We start from the raw sequence: 19492 nt of genomic DNA, 5'->3' as shown, positions 1-19492 counted from the left end.
GTCTGACAATGTTTTAAGAAGCAAACAACCATGTACTGTCTTTCCCAGCAAATGTTTGCTTATCTGCCAGTACACGTCCAGAATGAGGCCTGAGGTGGCACTGGCTTGAATCTTATTGGCCACCCGAAGTACCTACATATCATCCTAAAGTGTGATTGGCTAGCTGCCCAGCGATAGGCTAGAGTCTAGACCTTTGTTCAAGCCAAAAGTTTGAGGAGTGTTTTGGAATGTCCATTGGTTTTGTATCTTTTCTTTTTGTATGTAGCCTACTCTTTGAGGTAGTTAAAAGGGAATAAATGCTACCCTCTGTGTGTCTGTGTATGTGTGTGTGTCACATGTACTCTACCTGTTCCTACATTTGCTGTGTTAAAGCTCAATGTGACACTGCAGTGACTTCGATTATGTAAGCCAACTCTTACTTAAACATTTGCTTAATTCTTATCAAGAGAGTATCTTACTCTGTAGTGTTGTAATGCAAAACCAATCATACTGGGATCAACAGTTTCATTACATTTCTCTCTGATCTTGCTTTAGAAAACTATTCCATAAAGGTTCAGCTAATTTAACACAGGGTGGGGCATACGTGTAAAACCCAGGTTTGTTTTTCCCGTATTTTGTCATAACAGTCCTTTCATTTGTGCCAACAGGCAGGGTGCCAACTAATTCTACTTCTTTCAGCTATGAGCCTTCTGGGTTTGCCCTCTGCAGCTGGTCAGGATTTGAAACAGGATAAGGTTGACTTCAATGTTTGTTTAGTAATTATTGATTTCCTCTCCAACCTTTCCAGTAAGGTGGCGTCACTGTTTACAGCAGCACTGTCATGGAATAACTGTGCCACTCACATTTCTTCCCTTCAGCAAAATCATATTCAACTGTTACCTTGCTGTGGTAAGATCGCTTACAGGCAGCACAAGTGAAAGTGGACACACACCATTCATAAACCTGCTGCAGAACTTGTTTCAACCATGTGCTTCTGCTGCCCCCTCGTGGCCATAAATGGGCACATGACACAATAAAAGCTGCAAGTCATCAGGGCTCAAAAGAAGGGCCTCAGGATTGAATGCGTATCTCTAAAATGGTCTGGACAAAACTCAACATTAGTTACTTGCATGATTTCACAAAGAACACTTTTACTGCAGTGCAGTGCACTATGCAGGTGTCCACCCCCCCCCCCCCCCCCCCCCCCCCCCCCCGTCCATTAGACCAAGATAAACCAAGAGCTTTTGTTTCTATGCATAGTCTACACTTTATTCAACATATTAAAATAAGTACAAATGGCAAAACCGCAAAGAAAATTAACTGAAACTTGCTTGAAAACAGGCAAATAAATTAAGTCACCCTTTTAACGATTCATTACAAGAAACACAGCATGTGAATTTGTTCAATACGTGAAAACACCGGTTACATCCTTCAAAGTCATTTGTGCAGTGGCAGAGAATGTGGGAGGTTCCAGATAATGGGTACATCCCATGAATTCTACATCACACGCAGCTTTCTTGTTTTAATGGAAACCACTATTATCACAGCTGCTCTTGAAGCACATAGAGCTGGCACGGATGTCAGAGCTCGGAATAATTCATAACTTCTGGAAAAACCATCAGCAACCTGAATAGCACATAACTCAAACAACTGCGTGCTTTGCTGAGCCTTACTGAAACGTATCCTCAGTGTTCATAGAAAGCAACAAACAGCAACACCAAACTGTTATTAGATTGAAGCCACTGTAACAACAGTTGAGAAACTGTCATGTGGTTAAATATAAACATGCATCCATTTGCTTTGTTTGGTTAATATTCAGAGTGAAGAACTACAGATAGACGTCCATCAGATGATAACTGATCATAAGCTAGGTGAAGATGCACGTTATGATTTGGACCATGTGCGTTAACTATCACATGAGCTAAATACTATCCAAGCCTGAAGGCCATAGTGAGTCAGAGACTACCGCATACTTCAACAAGTACATACAGTATAGCTAGCCATGTTTATTGTACATTTATGCAATATTTACATACTTAAAACTTCCCTCTGTGGCTTGATGTGGTGACATGTGCGTCCCAAGTTACAGTTGTCTCCATAATTGCCTTACTTCGATAAGCCAAACGAGAGGAGTAGTAGAAGCATTTAATACAATGCAAGACAAAGAAATGAGAGTGCGTAGTCGCCATGAAGGCCAAGCTTAGTGACAAAACACTTGATAACTTATCTCTATTTTTGTCCAGCTGGGGACTGGACCGCCACACACATAGTGAAGGATCACAAGAACAATGCTGAAATTGCTCTGCTGCAAACAGATTAAATAAAGGCAAAACACACACGAAGGAGAGGAAGAGTAAGGTGACACAAAGGGGAGAAGTTTAAAGACAAGACAGTTCTGTATTTAACCACTCTAAATGGATACACATGTTCAACCATAAACATATTTTGTCCCAAAATGCCATCCCTATTATGGGAGAAGTATATCCATAAATAGTAAATAAATGACTGAACTGGAGGTAAGGAGAGGGAAAGGGAAAGGGGGATCTTCTTAGTAGGAGCGGATGGCAGGAGGGACGTGGGCACAGTCCTGCTCATCCAGAGATTGGTCAATAACCGGGCGATACTTCAGGGTCACCTGTGATTAGACAGAAAACCATACATTACTGACTCGGCTGGCCTTAAAGTTGATAATGGTTACCAGGGCTACCCAATATGCTGCTGTAAAGAATACAAGACACACTGAAGGGCATTTTACCTTTCCAGTCTTAGGGTCAACGTAGGACATAGTGTGTTTCCTCCAGTGCTCATCGTAGGGTGTCTTTTCCTGACCCTGCAGGGGCTTTGAGTAGTCATACTCATCCACACGGTCCTAAAATATGGTTTAAAAAAACAATGTCAGATGAGAGATATTTAGCCAATTATTCACAGATACAAAAATAAATACAAAATCAGAGAACAAGAGAGAATTAAAATAACTCAATAGATGGGAAAAAAGTAAAGATGAACTAGTAGATGATTGATTTAAGCTAATCTAGGGAAAGCAGTGAATGGCGAAAGAAAAGGAGAACATTAGCTGCGATAAAAAAGGAGAAGCAGGGGCATAAACACTGCAAAGATAATGGATATATAAGCACATGTACACAGATCGCCCTATGTTAAAACAGACCTTGAAGTCCTCTCTGGCGTGTGCACCCCTGCTCTCCTTTCTCTGCTCAGCGGAGTGTATGGTCTGGACAGCGTTCAGCATCAGATTCTGCAGCTCCAACGTTTCAACCAAGTCTGTGTTCCACACAATACCTGCAGAAAAGAAGAGGAGAATCATTGTACCACTTGTGCTGGAACTATAATACTAATACTATACCCTCTTTTTGGACAAAGTGGTGGATTACCTCTGTCAAAGGTCTTGAGGTCTTCCAGAGTCCCGTAAATGGCGTCCATCTTGTCACATCCCTCCTTAAGAACAGAGCCGGTACGGAACACGGCAGCATGCGCCTGCATGGTCTGTAAGGAAAGGCAGGAAGAAACAGACTGGTTATGTTTGTATATAGAAGATTCTGAGGGCCTTGATGAAGTAGTAATGGACTGCTTATTACTGCAAAGCAGTATTGTACAGAGTCAAAATATACGTTTTTGTGATGCTTGATTGCCTCAACCTACACTTTTGTCAAAGAAAGTTGTTAATAATTGTTACGTACCTTCTGCATGTTGAGCCTGATCTCAGAGGTTCTCAGGCTTCCATTGGCAAACCTCAGTTTGTCCAGGTTGGCCACAGACTCCTCCCCTGCACTGGCCTTCAGAGGGGACAATTTCTCTCCTGAAGAGAAAAACAAAACGCCAGAGTCAGAAAACTGATATTATCCTGCCTGTAGAGGTGTTACTTGATATCAAGAATGAAGGAGAATTCATGTTTCCCACCTGATCTTTTTTTCTCACATAGACAGTCAAATTCAAAATAGCAAAAAAAAAAAAAGAAACTCTGCTTTTTACACCAACCCATGAACAGAGGTCCTCACCAGGTTTGTGCTCCTCTGCGATGGTGAGGGCGCAGGCTCTGCCAAACACCACCAGGTCCAGCAGAGAGTTAGCGCCCAGCCGGTTAGCGCCGTGGACACTGGCACATGCCGCCTCACCACAGGCATACAGTCCAGGAACCACCTTGTCAGCTCCATCGGCGTGAGTGATGACCTAATGGGAAAATATTAAAAAGGTGTGTCACTTTGCTGGGGGAATGCTCACTGTGACGCACTTAAAAGAGGATGAGGGTACTGTGCACACGTGACTTACCTGTCCCTTGTAGTTTGTGGGTACTCCACCCATGTTGTAGTGAACAGTGGGCAGGACAGGAATGGGCTCTTTAGTGACGTCGACTCCAGCAAAGATCATAGCTGTCTCGGAGATACCAGGCAGCCTTGTGGCCAGCTGCTGGGGAGGCAGATGGTGAAGCTGCAGGTACACGTGATCCTTATCTGGTCCAACACCCCTGAAGCAATAAAGAAAGGCATTAAAAAGAGAACAGCAGCAGTTTACTCTGTTGTTTCAAGACCGAAAACCCGAAAACAACAAGTGACTTTTGCACGCAAAGTTGCAACAGACAAATTCCGCTCATACCTGCCCTCTCTGATTTCTATGGTCATAGAACGGGACACCACGTCTCTGGAGGCCAGGTCTTTGGCATTGGGTGCATAGCGCTCCATGAAGCGCTCTCCCTCGCTGTTGATCAAGATGCCTCCCTCACCACGACAACCCTCTGTGATCAGACATCCAGCTCCGTAGATCCCTGTAACAATTAAGACATTAAATGAGACTTTTCTAACTCGAGTGTAAGAAAAACAAATCCCTTATTCTTAAAAAAATAATAATAATGTAAATGCTGATGCCAAATTGATGCATTGAATGGAGCTAACTTTGAGCCTAATAGTGGTAACTTACATTATACATCCATAGTTTTGTTCAGGCTAAGTAAATAAGCGAGGATGAGAATAGTTACACAGTAAACTATATCAAAGCTTTGCAGTGAAACTTATTTATACAATTCCTGGTTGATTTTGACCACATCTGCGCAAATAAAGCATAAGTTACACATTGTAATCATAAAACTATAATGTGTACTTTATTGACTGACAAGTGATAGGTCTATATTCATTAGAGGAAAACCAACTTTAGTGATTAAGTTCCATCTAATATGAAACAATTGACATGATTTGAAGCTACTGATACTGTTCTTCTACATACTGTTTTCCTAAATGCCTCTATGATGTTTGCCCTGTCTCTTGCTCCTTTCATAACATTTTCATATCCAACACAAAAACTGCCACTTCTAAAGTCTGGTGGCTTGTTTGTTACTCTAACAAAAAGGTTCTTCTCAATCAGGGTCTTTAAATGATAGACACAAAAAAAAAAGCCTAAAAACAAGTAATTTGATTGCCCAGAAGGCTAGCGTTGCAGCCTGTTTCAGAGCTTCTTGCTCTGGCAGATTTGCTCAATACTGGACCAATGTAAAAAAAATTGTTGTCATTGAGACACTTAACATGGGAAAATAGGATTGAGATTGAAAAAATAAGAACATTACCCTTTAGACATTTTAAATATATACAAATGCATTTGTACAACCCACTTAAAAGGAGTGAGAAAAAGCTGCTCTCTGAATGAACTGTGGCTCGGCCTTTAGAGGTCTCCCACGGCACACACTACTGGGATACTTTGTACATGTCTGAAGACTCTGGTGTCGAATGTCCAGCAGGAACAAAAATAAAGATGACCATGTGTCTTTATGTGAGTGAGGTCTATTATTGGCGCTCAATGTAAAAAAATGAAGATAGATTTTTAGATATTGTCCGGTGCACAAGTGTTTTTCTGAGACTGCGGATGTATAAATCTGAATGAGTGGGCAAATAGTCAAACAGAAATAGGAAGTGGCATTAACCACTTGACACATTGACAAACAGGCTGAGAATGAAACAATCTGCACTATTCATACAGTGTCTAACACACGTTTGCAGCTAGACAATAAAATAAGGAACTTTGAACTGTCATTGATAGAATATCTTTCCTGAAAGATATAACTGTACGAAATGTCTTTCTTATGAATGCAGCTGCCGTGGAGCTTTCAAGTGACTATCTTTCAAAATAAGATTCTGCTTTTATGACTAACTATTTCATGACTTCAGTTCAATAAGTTAATATTGGACTTTCTCTTACCGGTGGGATGAAACTGTACAAACTCCAAATCCTGGCAGGGCAGACCAGCTCTGGTCACCATTGCATTTCCATCTCCGGTACTAGTGTGGGCAGATGTGCAGCTGAAATAGGCCCTTCCATAACCCCTGGAAGGAAAGACAACACTCATTTATAAATTCTCATAAACAACATGGTATTTAAAACAGATAAAACTATAAATATAGACAAAGTGAGTGTGTGTAGCCTACCCAGTAGCGATGACAGTGTTCTGGGCTCTGAAGCGATGAATAGATCCGTCCTCCATGCAGAGAGCAATCACTCCCTTACACTCTCCATTTTCCATCAACAGATCCAGGGCAAAGTACTCAACAAAGTAGCTGGTGTCATAACGAAGCGACTTAACAGAAGACAGAGGCAAAAATTAGGTTTAACAGGGCTCCATTTTTTTTCCTCTAATGACCGAGTTGCACACAGATATGGAAAAGGTGTGTTGATTTACCCTTCCATAAAGCGTATGCAGTAGAGAGTGTCCTGTCCTGTCTGCTACGCAACAGCAGCGATGGGCCTGGCCTCCTTTTCCATACTTGAGACTCTGACCCCCAAAGGCCCTCTGGTAGATCTTACCTTCCTCAGTGCGGCTGAATGGCATGCCAAAGTTCTCCAGCTGGGAAAGAGATTCAGCAACATGGGGTCAAGATCTGAGGTTGTGTCATATATGTAGTATGAGGGAAAAGACACTCTGATGGTGTGATGCAAAAATTAAGATTAACTTATTAGAGAAACCTCTCTAACATCAAAGACATCAAAAGGGTTCATACAGACATAAAAAAAAAATTTCAAGTACTTTTCAAAGCACGTTTTCTTTCCCATTTAAAGAATGTCACACAAAGCTAATAATTTGCTGAACATAAAAAAGGTGAAGAATGCAGTATCCTTTAAAACTAGGCAAGTACATTTTAAATTTAACTATGTGAACATTGTCAGAGGCTTAAATAGTACATACAGATGTATAAAATACATACTCGCATTACACAACAAATTATATATAGTGACTATTGAATCTGTGTGAGACCTTACCTCCACCACGGCTGCAGGAGCCTGCTCTGTCATATAATGGATAGCATCCTGATCTCCCAGCCAATCAGATCCCTTCACTGTGTCGTAGAAATGCCACCTCCAGTCATCCTCCTCCATGTTCCCCAGAGCGGCATTGATCCCACCCTGTGAACCAGGTGAAAATTAATCAATAAAATACAATTAAAAAGAGATGGCACAAGTGATGAATATATTTACATGAATTTATATGCATGTTGTTATACCTGTGCAGCCACAGTGTGAGACCTGGTGGGGAAGAGCTTGGTGATGCAAGCAGTGTTGAATCCAGCCTCCGACAGGCCAAAAGCTGCCCTGAGTCCGGCTCCTCCAGCTCCTACCACCAGAGCATCAAACTCATGATCCACTACTGGGTACTGAGTAGAGATCTGAAACCGATGAATGAGAAAAGTTACTGTAAATGATCAATAAATACCAGCTTGAACAGTAGTGGAAAATTGCCTTATCCACATAGTCAAGCAGTGCTGTGAATTTGCATGGTTCAAGACCAGCTTGAGGTTATTATTGAACTTGAGGTTATTAAATAGGAGGTAACTTTGATATTGAAACATGATGCTCCAGTTAACTAAATCAGTAGGTAAAACTCACATGTCTTCTCACTCACAGTACTGCATCCCGTCAGACAACTATACTGATTGCAAATAAAATAAACGCTGATCTGTACAAAGGAGCTAAATGCAACTCACATCATCTGATATTTTGGCACTCTTCTTCTTCCCATAGATGGAGAAATGAAAGTTCCTGGAACCCTGAACTGCAGCAGCGGGGATCTGGCAGGAAACAAAATAATATGTATTAGTTGAGAAATCAAACAAAGGCAGCTTCCAAATAGGTAAGCCTCGCCTTACTGGTAGGTGTTTACAGAAAATAACCTCTGCTCGTGACCATGATCCGTTAACTCACATTTTGAAAGAGGCTGTATGCACATCTTATATCGCTTTACTTTTCTAAAAACAATCTATAATAAAGCATTTGTATCCGTTACAATATAATACTGTTCAAGTTTCATGGGGCATCTTGTAGCTGATTATCGTTTTTAATAACCTATTTCATCACTGTAGGTTTACTTTGGTCTGCAGTTGCCTTTAAATACATTTGCATTGTACCCTTTAACATTCAGCTTAGCTTGCTATCATTCAGTAGCTAAAACTGTCTGACACAAGGACAACTAAGGAAACTATGATAAACACGTTCCAACACCTCAATAATGTTGACAATTTACTGAAAACATAACTCTCTACTTATAATGTGAAACAAATAACGATATTTAAGCAAATGTAACAGTTGAGACCCGCAAGATAGCTTTTCTTCATCGTGTCACATTGAAACACCCTCAGCTACATAACGCAGCTTACGCAAGTCAGAGTCCGCTGGTTACGAAAGCTGAAACAGGAGCAACATTCTTCCTTTCAGCGCTAGGAAGACAATGTACAAATAAATGCTCATAAACAGAGCACATATCTGCGTCAAACATATTTAATATTCCACTGTTGCTACTCACTGCCTTTGTTTTAGATAGTATCCTCTTGGAGAGGAGACGGGACGCGGCACGAACACTCGCCATGTTGTCAGATGAGAAACCTACACAGCGGCGCGGCGGAGGTTCACATATTCTGTTGCACTGGACCAAACCATTTTCCAAAAATGGGGTCTCACTTCTGATAAACCTAATAGTTATCCCATAAAAACATATATTGGAACGTTTTTAACGGTATTAAACCGCTTCCTAGATTGTAAGAATTCCAAATAAATACAAATTACATTTCATCTGTACACACATCGGGACTTTAATATGGGTGTTTTTCCATGAGTTACCCTACGTCGATATGGTTGAACTGCTACAGCGCAAAAATTGTGTAACCTGGGTGTGCAGGAACTAATGTATAAGTGACCTAGACTTTTCATTCAAGGTGAGACACAGTACCACGTATTTACACTCCGACTTGTAGTCGAACTTACACAGTTATGACCCGTGTTATGTTTGTATGAAGTACTCTAGTGAGCATGAGCCAGCAAACCAAGACGTTAGCTAGCATGTTAGCTCATAGCTAGCTAGCCTCGTTTGTTGTTAGCTGGGCTGTCAGACTCACAAGTTCATCACAGGCTGATGTTTGTGTCGCTGCCTGTCGCAGTGTTTTGGTAAATGCTAACGCTTTCTGTTAACGAAGTTGGCATTTACTGCTAATTTGGAACACAATGTTTAAAGGGCACGCTTCCTGTCCAAACATGTTTGTGTTATTAGCTTAGTGGTGCGTCAAGTGGTTAGCTAGTCCCTTACAATAATCTTCGGTATGAAGATACATAAATAAGAGGCTTTTCAAAAACTTCATCATCATGTGGTTTTATTTACGACTAGGACGTTTGCGCTTTCTTGACGTTTGCCTTTTACTGCAGCTGCTGTCATTCAATGATATGTCTGTGTTTACTGCAGTGTCAGTGATAGAAGTGCAGATCAAAAGGTGTGTTTACAGTTTAACATTTACCTGGCCCTTACGTATGTGACAGCAGCCTCCATGAACAACTTGAATGACCCCCCCAGATGGAACATCCAACCAGACCCGAGAGGGAGAGGGGCGGGAGCCGGTGATGGGAACCAATGGAACTACGCCCTGCTGGTCCCCATGCTGGGACTGGCTGCATTTCGTAAGTTACGCAAGGTGTTGTGTCTAGGTGTCTGTGTGGATGAAGTAACAGACACAGGGGAACATTCTTGTGTCATTGAAAATCACGTGCAAGGCAATTTTTTTTAATCACTTTGGCTAACAAATTGGGAAATGTACATACACTAAAGAACAATATTCATCTACATCTTTACTGATGATGTACTGTCTCTTTTTCCTCAAGAATGACAAATGAGAGAAATGTAGTGGTTATCATACCCAGCATCTGGAATAACACTAGACCCAGGAATATATACCACCTCATGTGGCTCAGTATGGATGAAAAATATCCAATATTTCATTATTTGTAAAGATTTTTTGGTAGTATCTATCTAATAATGCATTCACCTACACCTGTCAGTCAGAACTTGGTTGAACACAGTCTGAAAATAGGTATTGACTGAGTGAGTAAAAAGGCATCAAGTTTTCAAAAGACAGTTCTTTATCAGATCTAAAATTGAAAAAGAGTTTTTTTTTTATAAAAGTTGAGAGACAAGCAGGTACATTACTGGAGCTTGTCGGGCTCCAGGAAATTCAGTTGTGCTATAACATCCTGACAGCATGAGATAAAAAATCTTCTCCATCCTCAGTTTGATATACCACTGTGCCTTCAGGTTGGATCTGGACCAAGGAGTCTCAGAGGGAGATCCAGAAGGTCAAAGCCCAGTATGACAAGGATGTGTCCACAATCAAAAACGAGATGGAGGTAAAGTACCGTGAGACACTGACAGAGAGACGCAGGGCAGCGGCTACACTGGAGCTTGAGCTGGAGAAGGAGAGACAGAGGGTCAAAGGCTACAAGCTGGCCCTGGTCTCACAGAGCCAGCAGCTGATGGAAGAGCGGAAACAGTTACAGCAGGTAAAATCTCGGGTTATTGTGCATCTTTCTCCTCTAAGGTGTAGCCTTTCCTGCATAAACCAAACTCTCACCTCCTTTACCAGGAGCGGGAAGCCTTGGAGGACGAGAAGCACAGGCTGGTGAAGTCCGGCGCAGCAGGGGCTGTTCTGCACCACGCCCTGGAACGAGAGAACAACTGGTACGATCGTGCCACTGCTACTCTGAAGGAGCTAGAGGGTCAGCTTGTAGAGCGCCAGAATGCGTACTGTTCCCTCATCCAACCCCGAGAGCAGCGGCTGGAGATGGAGAAGAACATGCTGCTTAAGGTCGTCAAAAACCCAGTCGGGGCAGATCTGGATCTAGAGTCCGATCTGAAGGATATTTTCAAGAGAGATAAGCACTGTGCGGACCTGCTAAACATGGACAAGAGGAAGAATGGAAGCCTCATGTGGGTGTACCTCAAGTACTGGCAGTTGCAGGTCACTGTCCAGAAACACAAGAGAGCTGAAGAAGCCATATTAGGAGACAAAGTCCTGTTTCACACAAAGTGACAAAAGACGAACAACGATAATTTGACTTCAAAGAATGTTAAAAGTACTGTATATGGACTGGAAATGAAAAAATGCATGTATTTTTCACTGTGTGTAATTCTCTTGACTTGATAGGGATTCCATTGAAACACTAAAAACAAAAAATCATCTCAACCAGATAATGTTCAACATAGCAAAGTTCCTCTCTTAATCTCCGTATAAACTGTCAGGCTTGAGCATGCCAAGATGCATTACCATAACTTCAGAAGCCCCAGTTAAGACTCATTAGCTGTGTGGAAAATATATAATGGTAAAAATGCTCTGGGATCATCCAGGTGATATCTATATTGGATACACAACTTCACAAATTTTTTTTTTTTCATTCAGCTCCTTGTTAGAACATTTTTATCAGTTGAACTTGCATTCTCTGAGTGCCATGAATTGCTGTTAGTTGCATATGTATTCATATTTCTGTAAATTCAACCAAACCATGGGGCTATGAATTTAGGCCTGCCAATAACTGCTCCCGGTGTGGTGTGATAATACACACAAATCTAGAAATAATATTATGATCACTATAAAGACTACTGCGTTGAACAAAAAAGAAGAGGCAGGATACATAAACACATTGTCACGAACAATATTTTGATGGAAAAGTCATTGAAGTCTTTCTGTGGGGTGTGTTAATCCCATATATTTATGTGGTTATGGGCTATGGTGTGAGATATTTATCATGATATACGTGGGACTCTGTTTTTCCTCCAACACTTCAGTCCATAAATTGGGGTTTTCCCCCATCCAAGACATCTCTCCATCCACTCTGGTGTGTGTTGCCGTGTGTGATACATGGCCTCAGACCAATTCAAGTGGGTTTGTTTCTGAACACTGGTGTTAGATATCTAGGTCTGTGTGAGCTTTTCAACTACACTGAAGGTGCATTAGGACTAAAGGCATCAAAGCTCAGAGTCGTCAATACTACAACAAACATAGTCAAACAGCACCCTTTTATTCGTCACTACAGCCTCGTAATGAAGGGTCAAACTAAAGCTGTAGCATTTCACCAGGCCTGTCTGCATTGTCATGTTTTTGTTTTGACCATAACTTGGTGATAAGTGCTGCATATAATGCCATAAGTTCACATGTACTGACTTGAACCTCTCTGTGAAAACCTCCTAATAAATCTTTTGGTGAAGGAAATTAATTTCTAGGTCCTTGTTTTTTCCTTAGAATCTCGAAACTGCAGCTAGTAGTATATAATCCAGCTCACTTGTGGTCCTCTAGTGATGTTGTTATACCACAGGGGGGTGCTGGCACTGGGTTTGTATACTGGAGAGTGACTATTTAATACAATAGCTAAATAGACCCTCATGATGCATACATTTATAAGTGACGGAACAGTCACTGTACTGTCACTCACTGCTATAGAAAAAGACTACCCAGGGTGGCCAGGCTGTGTTCATTCAGTCAGTGTGCCGTTTCAGCTGCAGTGGAATGAATGCACTCAATTTCTGAAAGTGATTTAGTTCATAATGTTGTCGTCTTCTTGTGATCACGTTTTCAGTTTTCTTGTGTGTAATGCTATAATTCCATGAAATGTCATTCAGCGTTGGCAATAATGTAAACAAGCATTTCTGCCAATAAAGCTTATTTTGATTTGAACTTGAATTTGGAAAAAATATGCAACAGGAATGGGTAGAAACAACTGATGTGGTGAAGATATGTTTTGTATTTTCTCTAACAGGACACTTTTATTAACGTCAGTGTAAAACTGGAGGCAGAATGAGGTTCCAGACATTCATCGTTTCATGAAGCTTTGTCAGGCGTGAAAAACCCTGACAACAGTGCCATTTTTTCCTGGAACATAGTTTACAATCACTGTGAAGAACCGGTGTCAGAATGTGTTCATATTTACGATACAGTACATCAGTACATTTTATATCATCGGTTCAGCATTATTCCAGATTTTTGAAGATAATAATTTGGTAATTTAATCTGGAGGGCAAAAAAAAATTAAACACACTCAACCTCGGAAGAAGAATATGTCTTATAATGATAATAATAGTAATAATATAATATACAATTAGTCTTTTAATTGGATGCTACTAAAAATATCTCTTAGCAGATGAGATATCACTTAGTTTGTCATACGAGAGAACAACAGGCAACAACAAAAGCCTTGTTTTTTTTTTACACTATACAAGTTTCATTTGCTAAAATGTGTAAATGTAATAACAATGGCTTTGTCATATTTTCAAAACTGCCATTTTAAAAACCCTCCACCTCCTTGCTTCACTCCCTCCTCTGCACCCGATGAGAGGTTTCCCTTGGTGAGGACATCAGGCTCGAGGCTCTGAAGTTCACTCTGACCGGCTTACTGAGGTCCTGAGTTACGGCAGTCACTTCCTGTTGATCCACTCCATTGATCGGCTGCTGATCGGTGTACCCGGAGGTTGTTGTGGCGCAACGTAGATCCGTGCTGGCGTTGAAGAAAGGTAGCTGGTGCTTTGTCATGGCACTGCTGTTGCTGCCCAGCTTCAGAGTCTGGCTGGGACTCCTCTGGACCGTGAAGTGGACCACCTGTTGCTGCTTGTAACTCTCTCTACGAATGCCGTCAGTCTCTGATAGTGTCAGCCTGGAAGACAGAACACACACCAGATAAATGCGTTTTTAATCCAGTCTTTAGTAGGCTGGTGCTGTGGTCATATTGCTTAGAATTCTGTAATACAGCCCGTCGACTTTAGGACACATCCACCCTGCGTGACTCAAAGGGAAAACTGATCCTGGTTAGTTGAAATGTCAAAGCTGGTTGTAGTTTTGACCATCTCAGATTGCATATTACAAGTGATTGCCTTTAGTGGTCAGAGGCATCATATCTGCAGTGAGAGCACTGACCAGGTTGAGGTCATGGAGTGCAACTTCCCTGAAGGTTTCAAGCCCAACAAAGGCGGCACAGGAGCATTTTTCAGCCCTGCTGAAAAAATCACTGTGGATTTCAAGTCAAAAGAGAGAACGTCCATGTGATGTGTTTACAGTATCAACATAATGGACTAATCCGTTGTCCTTTAAAATCTTTCCTGTTCTTTGTCACAACACCACATGGAGCACTTCACAATCTAAACCTAAAAAATAATTAGCAACCTACTTGTATTGGGGTCTCGTTTCAAGGACCAGGCTCAGCCAACATGCTTGGTAGCTCTCCTTCTTCCACTGGTTCTCCTCCTGAAGATCACAGAAGGAGTTCACCAGGTAGCAGCCTCCTCTGCTCACACAGTGCATGGTGTCGGTACGTTCAAGACTAACGTCCTCTTTCGCCCGTGTCTGACTCGAATTGCACAAAAACTCACAAGAAACAGATCCAACGGGCAATTAAATCAAGTTGTCATTATCAGTGTGTGTGTCTGTGTGTACCAAGTAGCCTGAGATGTGTGCGTTTGTGTGTGTGTTGGGCAATGGCTTAAGTATCCAGTCTTGTTTCTATTTTTACTCCTCTGCATCAGTTTGTAGTGAATGTCCCCACTTAAGGCATCCTGAAGGTTGGTTTTCACTTGAAAATGAGCGTTAGCTGTTTACACAACATGAGTCAACCAACCGGATGAATCCGGATCAAAGCCGAATGTGAACGCCCACTCATTTATTGAACATATTCATGTTTTGTCGTGTGTTGACGCCATTGATTCAGGTGTTAAGGGAAATATTAAATGGTAGAATGACGCGGATAAAGGGTTCATCCCTTCAGGTCCAAGAAAATATCCCCCCACTCCTCAGATGTCTCTCACATAGGCCGAATATCACAAGGAGGAAACAGCTGAAGGCAATCAGATCACTTACACTCATAATCCAACTCATTAAGCTAAAGCTAGGTCAGTTGTATGGCCAAATTTGTGAAAAAGCATGTAAAATTAATGTGTGTGACTGAATTTTAAAAACGTTCTCTGTCACACTGGACACTGCGTTTATTTACCTGGACAGTGATGGACAGATGCTCTCCTGGTGTCTTTTTATTTAAGTTATAATGGATGGATGGTTGAATGTGAGTGGGGTTGGGAGAACAAGTTAAAGACCCTGCTAGATTTACACTAAATGCCTACTAGGTCAGATAAACAGAGCGGGATTAGAGCTGTGTCGTCGTGCAAAAGAAAGACAATTAGTCTTATAGAGGTATAAACAGTTAAAAAGTCATCCGTCATGTTTTATTACTTTCCACAGACAATAGTTGCACCTCCACAAGTGAATTGTCCTGAAGCCGCGTGACAGAATATCGCTTTAAACTCTGGTAACTCGTGCTGTCATGGGGACGGCGGCAGCACTCAGTTTCATCAAACTGTGAGGGTGTAACTCTATCAGAGGACGTGCGATGGTGTGACTGAGGCAGTGGAAGGTATGCTGGACTCATCCCAGCAAAAAACAGGTTGTCCAGCGTTACAAGAGGAGGGAATTAACGTGAATGTTATTTCATATGAGCATATTATCATGTGTTACGTGTGGGCCTGTAGGGATAGTGGTTTTCACTCTCCCTTTGTTGCTCTCTGGCGCCCCTCTCTTCCTTTTGTCTGTATTTTTATTTTTTTTTTATCTTTCAGGAAGACACACCCGTCCAGGTGTGTTGCAGTTACCTGATGACACTATTTAAGAAGGATTGATTGGGAGCCTCAGTCTCTCTGGAGCCACTGCCCAGCTCACACTGGAAGGAAGAGTGTTTCCCCCTTTTTGTCTCCTTGTTACATTTTTTTCCCCCACATGTTTTCAGTGCTGGGCTTTTGTTTTGTTTTAATTTGTTTAGTTAATTTGCAGTTTAGTTTAGAGATCACCAGCAATCCAGTTTTTCGGTTTTCTTTGGTTCATTTAAGGTTGGATTAATTGCTTTCCTTTTTGATGTTAGAGGGGTAGCTGGGTGCGACAGCCCACTGTGTGGCTTGTCCAGTGATTTTCCCTTTCCTCTGTTTATTTCAGCTGGGATCTCAAACCTTTCTTTTGGTATGTAGTGTTTGCTCTTTTTTTTTTGTAAATAGAATTTGGTTTATTCCTTCGTTTGATGTCTGAGCGTCCTATTAAATATGTTACATCCCCTCTGCGAGCATCTCTATTAGAGGGTCCGTCAGCGTTGTAAAAAGCACCCAAAATGCCAGACTTGCGTAAAAGTAGATATTGTATAGAAACATGAAAGTCAACCTTGTGAATAGAACTTGAGTAAATGTCTAAAAGGATATGATTTAAGTACATTTCTGGCAATAAATGTACTTAAATATCAATAGTAAAAGTTAGACATACATTTACATGTATTGGAATGTATGTTATCTTATTATCAGCCAGGCTGATTATCACATCCAATATTTAGTTTTTCTGATTGTCAGAATCAGTGCTTTTATCATCTGATCCCTTAAAATGTCCCTACTTTGACTCTGATGCATTATGCAATCTAGGCAATTTTATCTACAAATATAATCTACAAAGTACAGTAGCTAAAGTTAAAGACTGTAGCGGTAGCAGAGAATGAAACAAATACAGTACCAAAGCATCACAATCACACATTGTACTTGAGTAAATGAACTTTGTTACATTCATCACTGTTCTTCATATACTCATCACTGTTACCAATCAACTGCACAGATTGAACAGAAAACGTTATGAAACCTGAAGAAATAAGATTCCACATAGTTTCTCCATCTTTGACTATCAACAGGTTGAATCAGAGGATAAAGGAACAAAAGGTTCAGCCAAATTAATATGCCTTACTTGAGATTGCACGTCCTGCGATGCGACAAGTACGTAGGCGCATACTGTGACGTCAATGCTGACAGTGTGCAGCCCTAGCACTGAGCCCAGGTCATAAACATATTGTCGAGTCTTACTGTGTCTTACTTTTATTACTACTTAACAAATGCAGTCATTGCTCTGTACACTGCAAAGGAGAAAACAGTAGATGCAGAAGATTTTATCAAATTTATTGTGAGACTGTTAAATATTACACAATTACTTTCTCTGATGTCTGATACCAAAAACCTAAATCTTTAGACTTTTCTCGCCAAACATCAATGATATAATACAGTATGGTCACAAAGATAAGTGAAGACATATGTCTGATGTGCCATTAGTATCAGTGCTGATCAAACAATCCTTTTATGGAATAAAATATCCCCAATATTTTGTTGGAACAAAGCTGATACATGTTCATTTACTGAACATCAGACTGTACAAAATATCAAATAAAGCATCAGTGTGTATATGACTAGACCTGAGTCAGCCACGCACACAGCTTTAATATTAGAGCATCCTTAGCTGAACCAGGCCGGCCTCTTCCTGGGCCTCTCCACAATCCTCTTGTCTTTGTCCAGCTGGCTGGGAGTCTCCCCCTCATACAGGATGACAGTCTCCACAGCCGGGGCCCTCAGCGGACCGCCATCCATTGCTTGCATCTGTTGACGAATTAGACCGGTCTCCTTGCACACCTTAGCATAACAGAAGCCACACATGACATGTTTCTGCTTCAAGTGGCCGCACTCTGGACATGGCTCGATGTTGTTCTGAGAGAGGGAGACAGAGCGCAGAGACTGCGAGTCAAACAATGTAGTGGCAACACCGTTTCTAAAAGACTTCCAACGTATCTTTGGCGTGTTCCTGTCAATTACTGGCCAACAAATTAACCAATTTTGATCTGTATTTGATCATCTTATACTGCGCATTATCATCACTGAGAAACATTCAGCTAAATGCAGAATGTGTGGCTGCAGGTTTTCATTCCAACCAAGCAAGAACACACCTGATCCAAATCAGGTGTGTTCTTGCTTGGTTGGAATGAAACACACCTGATTTGGATCAGGTGTGTTCTTGCTTGGTTGGAATGAAAACCTGCAGCCACACGGCCCTTTACTGGATCAGTTTGACACCACTGAGCTAAAGTGATTAACATGAGTGTGTGCTTTCGTCACATTACACAATAGGGGCTCTTCCTTCCTTGATACAGATATTCTTAATCATTTATTTTTCATCCATTTAAAATCACAACATAGCCAAATGCAGTATCCAAGTCGCATGAGCTGCCATTTTTTGTTTTATGGTAAACTGTGTCAAGACAACCAATCGTGAGTCATTTCGCAATCACTGCAATTGTTGTTGTTTTTTGCATTTGATCTCATTTATCGATCTGTTGGTGTTGGTACTTTGTTGGTTAACTGTTGTTGCAGCATCTTTTAAAATAAATAATAATACATAAATTATAAAGATTTGCATGTCACAAACCAAACACCTCTGAGTTCAAGCTAGAGTTAAAGCTGATGTCTCAGCTAATCACTCCCAATGAATCTGAGAAAGATACAAAATGGTTATAGTTGGGTTTGGGGCTGAAAAGGCCCTTTAAGAGGATCCAGGAGTGGTTCTTATCAGTGCACCTTGACTTTCAGGAGTTTCTCGTCAGCTCTCCTCCTGGTGCGGTTGACCTCTATGGTGCGTCTCTTCTTGGGCACTGCCATCCACAGGATGCCGTCAAGGACGCCCGGAGGCTGCTCCGGGCTCTGCTGCTCCTCCAGCTCATCCTCCCTGTTCAGCTGAGGCAGGAGACTGGGTCCATTCACCGCCAGCGCTGGAGCTACTACACACAGGAAAGACGCCGTTACCTTCTTATCAATGCAGCCCAAATCAATCAGTTCAATTATGATACTGTAGAGAAACTTAATTCAAAATTAAAATGACATCACAGACAGACACGCTGTGTGTGTGTGTACATGTCAGGGTTTATCACCATGGTTAGCAGTAACGTTAGCTTAGCCACGGTCCATAGCTCCGGTCACTAAACTCACCCAGCTGTCCGTCCAGTCCCGCCACCTGTAAGAGTCTGCTTTCAATGTGTAGCAAAGAGCATCTCAGGCTCTGCACTATCGCTGCTATATTCATCATTTTACTGCCTGCACGCTTCCTATCCAGCTACCAACATGTCAAAGAGCTCACGGTCACTCTCCGAAGTCCAATACGTCATCACACAGCGACAAAAAGCTTCTTCTTCTTCTGTTTAATTTTCAGCAGACAAGACAAGTTTCGATGTCATACTGCCACCCAGCGGTAGAGGGTCCAAACTGCACTTTGTGTGTGATCTGAAGAATTTAATGCATTGGATTAATATTGGTGTATCTGATCTTGTTCGTTTAATGTACTCAATATGTCAATATTACGGTTACAATGAACCAATAAGTCAAATTCAGGTG

The 19492-nt window shown here is 41.4% G+C and overlaps 4 protein-coding genes across 6 annotated transcripts; 1 reads left to right on the top strand and 3 right to left on the bottom strand.

The window, feature by feature from the left end:
- Window positions 1–1221: 1221 nt before the first annotated feature.
- Window positions 1222–8917, bottom strand: sdha (succinate dehydrogenase complex, subunit A, flavoprotein (Fp)). The gene is made up of 15 exons (XM_030393547.1): window positions 8771–8917; window positions 7956–8039; window positions 7476–7637; window positions 7234–7377; window positions 6656–6820; window positions 6405–6553; window positions 6178–6302; window positions 4588–4756; window positions 4264–4459; window positions 3993–4164; window positions 3675–3793; window positions 3369–3480; window positions 3146–3276; window positions 2735–2848; window positions 1222–2614 (listed from the first exon to the last, which is right to left on the bottom strand). The coding sequence occupies exons 1-15, from the start codon at window positions 8831–8833 to the stop codon at window positions 2528–2530; spliced, it is 1992 nt and encodes a 663-aa protein (XP_030249407.1). The 5' UTR covers window positions 8834–8917; the 3' UTR covers window positions 1222–2527.
- A 106-nt stretch (window positions 8918–9023) lies between these two features.
- On the top strand, window positions 9024–12498 carry ccdc127a (coiled-coil domain containing 127a). 2 transcript variants are annotated; one of them, XM_030393548.1, is made up of 4 exons: window positions 9024–9179; window positions 9775–9912; window positions 10544–10788; window positions 10872–12498. In XM_030393548.1, exons 2-4 carry the CDS (start codon window positions 9783–9785, stop codon window positions 11316–11318), a joined length of 822 nt encoding a protein of 273 aa, XP_030249408.1. In that variant the 5' UTR covers window positions 9024–9179; window positions 9775–9782; the 3' UTR covers window positions 11319–12498. The 2 variants fall into 2 exon arrangements, with proteins under 2 accessions (XP_030249408.1, XP_030249409.1); XM_030393549.1 differs by having other exon boundaries at window positions 9037–9179; window positions 9778–9912.
- A 520-nt stretch (window positions 12499–13018) lies between these two features.
- Window positions 13019–14842, bottom strand: LOC115567725 (telethonin). The gene is made up of 2 exons (XM_030394564.1): window positions 14440–14842; window positions 13019–13929 (listed from the first exon to the last, which is right to left on the bottom strand). Exons 1-2 carry the CDS (start codon window positions 14571–14573, stop codon window positions 13587–13589), a joined length of 477 nt encoding a protein of 158 aa, XP_030250424.1. The 5' UTR covers window positions 14574–14842; the 3' UTR covers window positions 13019–13586.
- A 1989-nt stretch (window positions 14843–16831) lies between these two features.
- mrpl32 (mitochondrial ribosomal protein L32) lies at window positions 16832–19290 on the bottom strand. Of its 2 annotated transcripts, none has more exons than XM_030392440.1 (3): window positions 19091–19290; window positions 18683–18882; window positions 16832–17818 (listed from the first exon to the last, which is right to left on the bottom strand). In XM_030392440.1, exons 1-3 carry the CDS (start codon window positions 19185–19187, stop codon window positions 17570–17572), a joined length of 546 nt encoding a protein of 181 aa, XP_030248300.1. In that variant the 5' UTR covers window positions 19188–19290; the 3' UTR covers window positions 16832–17569. The 2 variants fall into 2 exon arrangements, with proteins under 2 accessions (XP_030248300.1, XP_030248301.1); XM_030392441.1 differs by having other exon boundaries at window positions 18683–18879; window positions 19091–19284.
- Between the last annotated feature and the right edge of the window lie 202 nt (window positions 19291–19492).

Source organism: Sparus aurata, chromosome 17, assembly GCF_900880675.1.
Source record: "Sparus aurata chromosome 17, fSpaAur1.1, whole genome shotgun sequence".
Lineage (NCBI taxonomy): Eukaryota > Metazoa > Chordata > Actinopteri > Spariformes > Sparidae > Sparus > Sparus aurata.
Note: the sequence above shows the minus strand (reverse complement) of the source record. Positions and strands in the feature narration are given on the sequence as shown.